We start from the raw sequence: 10,201 nt of genomic DNA, 5'->3' as shown, positions 1-10,201 counted from the left end.
CTGACATACTATAGTTATCACGTGCAAGCAATTGAAAATCCACTTGCCATGTAAGTGTTATATCATCTATGATCTGGCACGTAGTAGCAGAAAGGGAGCATCTTACTGTGGAGAAAATGCTGCTCTGAGAGCCGTATCTCTTTAGAGGGAAGGGCATTACAAACAAAGACCACAAGCTGAGTGTTTGACATCTGTCCTCAAGCACCTTCAAGATGTTTAAGATTTTTCACCTCTTATACTTTAGAGGGTCTTCTGGGCTTCTTTGCATGTTGGTGTGAGCTAATATGATTTAGTACTAAAACCTGAAAGAATAGAGGTCAACTCCTCTCGTTTTGTCAGTTTCGCAGTTTAATTCAAAATGAGGTAAGAAATTAGGTCTGAAGTTTGGGAGCTTTCAACCTCACCTGAAGGAGCTTCCAGAAATATCAGCTGTAGCCAATAATCACTGAGTTATTGGTATTGATCAATGACCCAAACAAACTTGGATTTTGAACCATTGGACAGTAAAATTGTCACTAATGCACATTCAGCATGTTCAAATTTGTAATACTGAGTCAATATGATGCTGAGTCTGGAAACTAGTGCCTGATTGAGAGTGAAACACCACGCACAAGCCTTAGATTGTGTTGATTACTGATGTGGATGCAACAAGCCGTCTCTCTCCATGTCAAATCACTCTGAAAGAGTAACCTTGTGACAGCTGTGCATGGGAGATTAAGAACCGGCAGCACCAATCAATTTTAATTAAAGCTGTATCCATTGTGTTGGCAGACATCACAGAGTGGAAATCCCGCCCGAAGTAGATAAAGCACTGCTCTCTGTTCCAGACTTATTAAGGCCAAATAATTGATCACCCATTAGTGTAAAAGGAGCCAGACTGTTCTGAGTAAATCATCTGGATGAGGCAAAATTACACACCAATGTGGATCCTTTGAGTCAAAAATACCAACAGAGGATCTTGTGTGATAGAACTCCTACATCCCATTACGTTGTAATACCAACTTCTCTGTCTTTCTTTTAATTGTCTGTATCGATTCTTGTTTGTTGCTTTATTATTTATTATTAAGAAGATGGTGCATTTGATATTAATGGACACTTCATTTTAAAAGCACCAGTATGATTTTAGTCCTAGATTTAGTAAGTCCTTGTCAGATGGTTGAGCAGCATCTTCATGTTCAACATGTGGTCCATCAGTTCCTGTAACTTTTGAAACGGACAATCCAACGAGCACATCCACTTCACGAAGTCAGAGGCAGGATTCCAACTTCTCTCTCTCAAGCTCTCGTTTTTCACTTTACTACTTTTCTTCACTTTTTAAGTGTACATCTGAGTGCAAAACCATTAACGCCTTTGACAATCAAAGTGAGCACCATTATCCCATGACGGCAGACCTTTCGCCCGACCTTTGTGTGGCCAGTTAGGACATATCAAGTGTGAACCTATGTCCGATGTCACCCATCGTGTTTGGCATTATAGCCGTTGCCATGTTGGTCATTTTCAGCCACCAGAAGACTTCAAACTAGTGACTCAGACCATAAACTTATTAGGAAACTGTTTACTGAGCTAATAAATCAAGTGAGAAGTTGGGTCACTATTATCCATAAGGCTCAGTTCTATCGAGCCCATGGAGCTGCCCCCTACTGGTCATTAGACAGAGTGCAGGTTTAAGACACTTCCACATTTGCTTCACTTCACAGACCCAGAAGCTCTGCACACTAATTATATACCGTAAAATGACAGTTATCGTTCTCTCTACCCCTCCATCTGGGCAATCAGGTGCCTATGAGGACAGTGAAAGAGGTATTGCTTGCTGTAATTGTTCCATACTGGACATTAAGAGGTTCCTCTCTAATGTACTACCAATGGGAGTGATTGGGGACAAAATTCAAAGTCCTTGTTCTGTGCTAAAATGAGCATTGAAGTTTATACAAAGTTATATGCATCTTAGGCAGATTATCTTCCAACGGTCATTTTTGTTCAGTGTTGGGGAAGCACAAAGTCTTTTGCTGTCTGCTATGCCTTTAAACACACTAATCTGTTACTCCAACTGGACCTTCAGGACTGTATTTCATTGTCACACCGGTACCTCGAACAACGTGCCACCACCAACTCAGCCCCCTCTGTTGTTTCAACGTAGGGCTGAATCCCTGCTAACATGGAGTTAGGCCAGAGATCTGGAGCTCTGAGTTAGCTTTGACCCAACTGAGGAGTGTATCATTTAAATTGATGTTTTATATTTAAAAACTATTTCAGTTAGATTGAAAGACTGAAGCTCCATTTCTGTAAGAGGCTCCATTTTCACATTGTAACAACAGGAAATCCACTCTCTTGCTCTGAATCCAGTGCACTTACATGGAAACACAAATAGACATGGGGGATGACAGGAAAGTGGGTACATGGGTAGTTAATAACAGAGTAGTAGATGACAATTTCAACACAGAGAATTGGTTTTCAATTGACTTATCTGGTTAAATAAAGGTAAAAACAAATAAAAATCCAGAAATGCACAACATGATAAAACAATGTGGGAATTAAACAGTGAAAGTTTCTTCAAAAATATATCTTGATTATAACCCTTTTGTTGTCCCTTAGTAGTTATTAATTTAGGTTACAAAATGTGAATTAAAAATGAAAAACATTTATTCAGTAATAGCAGTATTTTTGTTTATCTGTTTATCATAAATCATCCATCATGGAAACAGTAAACTGATAATGTGCCGTGCTTTATATCGTAACAGCTCTTCTCTACCATCTGGATTATATTTCTTCTCCTCTCTGCCTGTGTGACAATGAGGCGCTGTGCCTCGCTTATCAGCACTAAACCACCGTGACAGACTGGAGCTGGGCTGCCCCAAAATGGTGGCATTTACCTCCCAAAAGCACAACTAGAAAAACCATTTGCACTGTACGGTGGGGCATTTTCTGCTTCCCTCTTTTCCAACTGCGATTTCCTTTCTCTTCCTTTCTCAGCAGAAGATGATTGCCTGAATTGCCCGGCACACTATGCTTATCTCTGCGGTATAGGTCTTTTGTATGGTCTGTCGTTTAAAATGATTGGGCCTTGGGGAGAAATTTGTGCACTCTCACCACTCAACAGGAAATAAGAAGAGGAGAATCAACATCAGCTCATTTGTGTAAACTCAAATATCATTGAGCTACGGCACAAATTAACTGAAATTTCATTGCTGATAATAATAATAATAATAATAATAATAATAATAATAATATTTTTAAGCTGTGTAAATGAATGGCTACATTTCTAATCTGATATCCACAATGTAAACAAACTACCTTACACTTCTGCTCCAGGGTCATTAATTGCCTGAGGTGTATCACGTCATTGCAGAAGGCTGCATTTCAGCCCTCCTGACATAATCCAGATTACTTAGATGTCAATGGAGAGCGGGATTACCGCACCATCATGAGTGATTTAGGTATAATTGCACTGACGGAGCCCTAGTATTGCTTTTCCAAATGAAAACAGATGTGATGGTCTGAGAGGGGATAAGAGCAGAAAATTATGTTTTGTGAGTTTTTTTTGTGAATGAATGATGAATGAATGAAAATGACAATGACAGCTTCTTGTGTTTTGTGTTGTCAGTTCATTAAAATGAACAATTAATCAATTTAAGTGAAAGCAGGTTTCAGTCCTGTTGTTGTTGATGGTGGCGTGGTGTTTGGATTACTAATAACGACAATAAAAATGCAAATCTAACGTAGATTTTCTTCATTGCACTTACAAATTTGGTTTAGAAGTGAATGTCATTAGACTTACCAAACAAAAAACATTACACGGACAAAAATCTTATGGTCCATCCTATAGCTTTGTTCAGAGCTTTCAATCCCCTCTCACAATCATTAGTAATAGTTTGCTCACATTTGCTGACAAAGACCTTGAGATGAGGCTGAAAGTTCAAGAAAAGAAATCTAGTAATTGAGAAAAGACTTGGTTAAACTAATATTTCTAATGTCAGATTCATGCTATCTAAGGCATCCGTAGTGGCTCCAGAGTAGATTTTAATATGTACTACCCAGACTCTACTTAGACCCATGCAATTCAGTCCCAACCTCACCCTCAATCACAACAGCTATATCTTGGTTAGAAAAAAGACTAATTTTATCAATGTAAAATGTGCAATCCAGGTGATAGTGTATGATATTATGAGATAGATTTTCAAAGTTCAAAGTCAGTTAAATCAATTTCCTTAGACTCAGCTCAGGGGCTTGAAACCAGGCCTACTAGTTTACTTCCAGTCTCTGTAGCCTTTAACAACCTGCCCTGTCCTGTTTCCATGACATAGTATGGAAACAGTTTCCATATTATGTCAAACAACAGGCTGATTGTATTCTTCTCATGTATTTGTTCCAGCAGCTGACTACTTTCTGTGTCCAGCTATAATCAGCGGATCACATCTCTGGCCACCTGTTACCTCAGAGCCACAGGTGTCTTGAGGTGAGGATGTAGCCAGATTTTCTTCAGCAGGATTTGATAAGCACACCAGGAAGTACATACAGTCAACTGCTATCTCTTTCAGTGCCTACACACTCAGACACAACACCTACAAACACACACACATTAGTATTATTAGTAACAAAGGGGGGACTCAACAGGCTGCTTGCCTCATACAGCAATAAATACCAGTAACTGTCCTTGGGTAAGATATTGAACCTATAAAGTGCTTACTGACTGTAATGCACACTGGTTAAAAGTCTTATTTAAAGCTATAGACTCTCTGAGGTCCTTTCACACTGTGTCGCTGTCCATGGTATCCAGCTATGTGTTTGGCGAGACAGCCAATAAAAACAGGGAATATGTAACATTACATACAGAAAGACACAATGAACAAGGAAGCAACAGCAGATGGGTTGCACTAATCTCCTCTAACTGTGTCAATTACAGTAGCGGGTTACTTACTCTTGGTGATCTTCTGTAGCCCAAGCACATCCTCGGGCGTTATTACGGTATTTCTGCGCAATTCTTCTTCAGTTGTAACCGGGATCCCCATGTCTGATGAGTTGCAGCCGTGCTGCACTTTCATGTCCAGCAGAAGAGGGCTGTTCGGTGCGCAACCTGACAGGAACTGAGGCTTTCTGATGCTCTCGGCGTCGTCGCCGCAGGAGCCGATTTACTTGCGTCGCAGCCTTTAGTTGCGCGCTGGCTAATACACCGCACAGCAAACAGGCTCTGTGCTGCTACAAGAATAACTCATTCTCCGTGCCTCCTCCCCTTCTCGATCCGGTAAAAGATAAAAATCAGTCTCTTAGCTCCCTCCCTCCCTCCCTCCCGCGCACAAGGCTCATCGGCTCTCTCACAAGCTATTTAATCCAAATCCTGTGGCTTTAAACCGACCAGTGGTGTGTGGCTGATAGTCTGTCTGCGCGCCTCGTCATCTGCTCATACACCAGAGCGTGCATGGCTGGGCTTTACTCGGGGACAGTAACTGATTACTCAGTACTCGTTACCTCACCTCAGAGATGAGCTCCTCACCTCAGTGCGGCAGGAGTTCACAGGTGTCAGAAATGACCTCTTGAAATGATTTTTAGCTCAGGTAAACTGCTCGGGACGCTAAATCATCAGGAAGCTGGTTATGTCGACTGATTCTTTAGAAATATAGATTGTAGGTTCATAATGTGCATTTTAGCTTCCCAACACATAAACTCAAAATATAAAATATATTCTTGAGGTTTGGCTCTGTGCCATTGTACCTAACATATAAAGTATAGTATTTTAAAGCAACCTATACATTATCACCTTATAATGGTTACAAACAATTCCCCACTCATAGACACTGAACAACCCAAGCATTCATTTGGAGTCGTGTTTCTGGCCTGCTAATGAAGTCCAATATGTACTCTCCTTATAGCTCTGTTTGGGTCTCTACCAACTCCTGCAGGAAATGTCTCCTTAGATGCTTTATGCTCCAATATGTTCAAGCCAGGTAAATAATTCTCTTTGGGTTCATTGATAACAGTAAGCCCTTTCACATATTACATGTCCCTTTAACCCATTGTTGATATAAAAAATAGGATTAGTGACAAATGTCCAGTTGTAGCACTCAGTATAAGACCATTATGATCATTGTATCAAAGCAAGCAAAACAAAGGTGGAACTGAGACTATATTTGAGCTTTGTAATATCTTTATTTCATTGTTTTCATTGGAAATTTGCTTTCCAGATGCCAGCATCCCTGAGAAAGTGTAAAAAGCAAATCTTCTGGACAGCCCCATCAATGAGCTGAAACAGGGACAGCCAAAAGATATTCACATCTGCAAAACACAACCCTGCAGAGTCCCCTTTCTCTTTAATCACAGACTTGCCAGTAGCCTCCTCCAGTCACTGAAGGGAGGCTTTTGGAGCCGTGATGAGGAGATAGTGCCTCCCTCTGCTTGGCAAACTTACTGCAGGGCATGTGCAGAGCTGAGAGCTGTCCATGGTAGTATTGTGTGAGTGATGTGATTGTTTATCCCTTTACTCTCTAAAATCTGTGGATCCCAGGAGAGGAAGAGCGCTTTGGTGAACAGGCTTATTGGCATCATTTCAGCTTGAAACACATAGGCGAGTAATTAAAATAAAATAAAAGGGGTGTAATAGCATTGAAACAAACTAATAAACACAAACTATCAACTTTAATCTGCTAATCCCCTATAATCTCGCTTTCATAAATATGATAAATCATATTATCTTTCTATGAGGTCTGTAGACAGAGAGCATTGCTACCGTTTTTACAGGTGTTACAGTTGCTATGGAAGTCTGTGACAATCAGGACTTCTAATCAAGATCATTCACGATGCCACATACTCCCAAATCCTACCAGTAAAAGCAGTAACAATATTCAAAAGCCGTTAGCTTGTGCGGCTAAGTGGCTGTTGAAGAATTTCCAAGGGATGTTCAGCAGCATGGCAACCTTAACCCCATGGTATTCCCTCCGGTTAGCCCACAGTCTGCTGGACTCCTCTCTATGCGGTCATCTCAAAGCAGCCCCTGCGGTGTGTCTGCATGTCTCTCACCCTGCGGATGGACTGGATCTGGGCGTGGTGGGCTCCCCAGTCGTTCCAGTGCTTGTAAGGGCCCATTTCAAACACGTACTGGTAGCCACGGTAGCCAGGGTACTGGTAGCCCACCCAGCTGTGTGGGGAATGGAGAGAAACACGTGAACCAGAGAATGAGTTACAAGCTTTGTGTCTGTTTAATTTTGACATTCTCACTTCTGTAAAGGGGGAATTTAAACATCTATAAATACACTAGTACTCTTATAACAATTACACAAGTGAAACTACCAGCTTATTAGAGGATGACTAGAAATGACTTACGTTCCACCGGTGACCTGAAGGCTGGCAACGCGGTCCTGGAAGCCGTAAGACCACAGGCTTGGAATATCCTCATCACAAACCTCCATCTTACGACCCTCGAAGTTTGGGCACTCATACAGGCAAATCTTGTGGTCCTGGGGATCCTATAAGATACAAGGATCAGAATCCAAATCAGGTTTATTGCTAACAGAGACAGTAAGAGAGAATAAAAGGGAAAAAAGTCCTGCAAAAGTCATAAATTTAAAATAAAGATATATCGGTTTTTAAACTGAAAAGAGCTGTACAGTGTTTAAAACTAAGAGGGCGGAATGTGCAAAGCATAGATCAACGAATGTGCAAACATTACTTTCAAGTGAGTTGATGTTTACCACTTTTCATACAGATATTTGTCGATGTGGTTGGTGCAGCTCCAGAATTCAACCAATGAGATTTTCCAGTCAGGAACACTATGGTTACATGAATTGTAACATTATACTGATTATGGGTTTGAATAGAAATGTGGTTTTAGAAACTAAGACCAAACCTCCGGGGGAGAACACTGAGTACTTGCAGTTGTCTGGATTTTTTTTAGTCTGAATATCATCAAACTGAAACATAGTGGCATAGTCGGCTAATAAAAGCTTTAATCCAAAAATACTGCCAGTGGATTGAGCCTATAAATACACATATAACTGCAACAATAAAAAGCACTTCCCCCTTGTGCCAATAAAAGATGGATGAGAGAGGATAGACAACTGTGATAAAAATCAGCACTCGCAGCCACAATAGACAGGAAATGTGGCACAAAAAGCCCTTGCAGTCCGACCCCAACTTACCATTCGGACGGGTCTGACCGACATGAAGCGGTCACACCTGTAGCTGTTGGACCAGGTGTCCCAGCGGGGATACTCTCCCTTCTCCAGCATGAACATCTCACCAGTCATGTTCTGCTGCTCGTAACCCACCCAGCTGGACAGATAGACAGAAAGATGTTTTACTCAGATACACATTGCTGTAACACATATTTGGATGGCAGGCGCGGTAGACTTACGGTCCACACTCCACCCTGATGGAGCCGATTCTGTCGAAACCCTTCTCACACAGGTTACGGCACTCTCCAAACAGGTCCATCCTACGGCCTTGGAAATTCTCATATTCATAGAGGTATATCTGAAAGGTAAAACAGGCCAAATTTATGTCTGATGTCAAATATTTTCAATGCACAATGAGGTTTTGTAGTTTTTAGGATTGGTAGATTAAAGAAAAACAGTAGGAGTACCTTGTGATTGTGCATCCCCATGGCAGAGTGGCTGCCAATACTGCCCTGAGCACCTGAGTGAGACATGATCAGATCTAGAGAGAGAAGAAACACAAAGTCAGTCAGACATTTTCAGAGATCACTGTGGGGTTATGATACAGCGTGTACTCCAATAGAGTGGTGTGTAAAATGGCAAACCAAGCCAACATTCATTCATTCATCTAACATTCAGAACTGTATCACTATAACAAAAGGGCCTCTGCAAATGCCCTGAACTGAGGCACGCTTTGATATCTAAATGCATTGAGGATCAATATGAAGATGTTTACGTCTATAAAAAAGATTGAAATCAGATCAAACACTAAAGAACATTTTTCTATATGTGCCTTTATTTTGTGAGGAGCATACAGTCTAATCCAATTAATTTATGCCACTCAAGAACAGTCTGAGGGTGCAGCCTGATGGAGGCTTTAATGAGTTAAGACCGGGCTGAAAAGCAACATTTCACTGCCCTCTCTGGTGGAAAGTCTGTTTCTGACCATAACCAGAATCACTGATGGGTGTGGTAGTGCCTAAAGTGTGCTCTGTAACCACACCCAACAATGATGTCATGGTGTACCGGCACACCCTTGAGTACACAACAAAATCACTCAGCAAAAACAAGATTTTCAATGGGTGTGAATGTGCTCCTCAAGATCAAAACATAATGCGAAACAGTCCAACATCTTTATTTCTTTTCTTCTATAATGGACCCAACATTAATCTCAAGGCTGAATGTCTTTTCTTGCCTTTTTCACCCTAATTTTATATTTGAATAGCAAAATGGAGAACATAATTCTGTCTTTCCAGTAAAAGTGGACTATAACTGATCAACTCTTTATGTTTTGCTTGCTGAAATCCATCCAAGCAACCATTTGTTAGCAATTTCATCTGATTCTACCTCAAAGTGGTAGCACATCCCGTGATCTTTTTGGCCTTTCCATGAGAGCAAGAATACTCATTAACCAGCCACACATCTGTCCAAACCTGCCATTATCAATTTTTTTAAGGATAAAGTTTTAGCCACGGTCCCTTATCTTTCTCCTCCATGTTACCACATGATGAGCCACTGAACATGAGAGCGGCCCTAAAACATAAAATCATACCCTGCTGCATTTTATGTCAATATTCCATCTACTCAGTCCAAAATTAAGAGAGGATAAAATCCTTGCTTGGTTCTTTCAGTCCAAAGTGTGAGTAGAAAAGTAAACCATAATATTCCCCATCATATCCAGTGATTCTAGCAGCTCTTAAAGAGTTAGAAGACCTTAGAGTGGAAACTTACAGTTACAATTGCAGGTTGAAACGGACCGACCTTTGGAGAAAGTGATGGACGCAGGCCTTGTGAGTGGGGATATATATATACATTCACAACCAGCCTGAGTCTATACAGGCCGGATTCTGACTTCTGATTGGCTGTGAGCTGTTTAGAGCATGGTGCAGGGTCAGAGGTCACGCTGCTTATCTGCGGACAAGTCGTGCTGACTCGGCTGCCTGTTTTGTTGTCCAGCACCATTGTGGGGCACCGGGGACAGTCACTGCCATCAGCAGAAAGTTTGCCCGCCCCTCTACACACACATACATACACACACACATTTGCTCTCTCTCTCTCTC

The 10,201-nt window shown here is 41.3% G+C and overlaps 2 protein-coding genes across 2 annotated transcripts in view; both read right to left on the bottom strand.

The window, feature by feature from the left end:
• The window catches only part of unc119a (unc-119 homolog a (C. elegans)), a 17,143-nt gene extending 11,952 nt beyond the window's left edge, over positions 1-5,191 (bottom strand). Inside the window, exon 1 of the mRNA XM_035680308.1 lies at positions 4,916-5,191. Within this exon, the coding sequence (XP_035536201.1) occupies positions 4,916-5,039 (124 nt within the window). The 5' untranslated portion in view covers positions 5,040-5,191. The remainder of the gene's footprint in view (positions 1-4,915) is intronic.
• Positions 5,192-6,957: 1,766 nt separating this feature from the next.
• On the bottom strand, positions 6,958-8,647 carry crybb1l3 (crystallin, beta B1, like 3). The gene is made up of 5 exons (XM_035680121.1): positions 8,570-8,647; positions 8,342-8,460; positions 8,127-8,259; positions 7,312-7,454; positions 6,958-7,126 (listed from the first exon to the last, which is right to left on the bottom strand). The coding sequence occupies exons 1-5, from the start codon at positions 8,633-8,635 to the stop codon at positions 6,958-6,960; spliced, it is 630 nt and encodes a 209-aa protein (XP_035536014.1). The 5' UTR covers positions 8,636-8,647.
• Positions 8,648-10,201: the final 1,554 nt, after the last annotated feature.

The sequence above is a fragment of the Morone saxatilis genome, unplaced genomic scaffold (genome assembly GCF_004916995.1).
Source record: "Morone saxatilis isolate NCDOM2014 unplaced genomic scaffold, NCSU_SB_2.0 Contig8, whole genome shotgun sequence".
NCBI lineage: Eukaryota > Metazoa > Chordata > Actinopteri > Moronidae > Morone > Morone saxatilis.
Note: the sequence above shows the minus strand (reverse complement) of the source record. Positions and strands in the feature narration are given on the sequence as shown.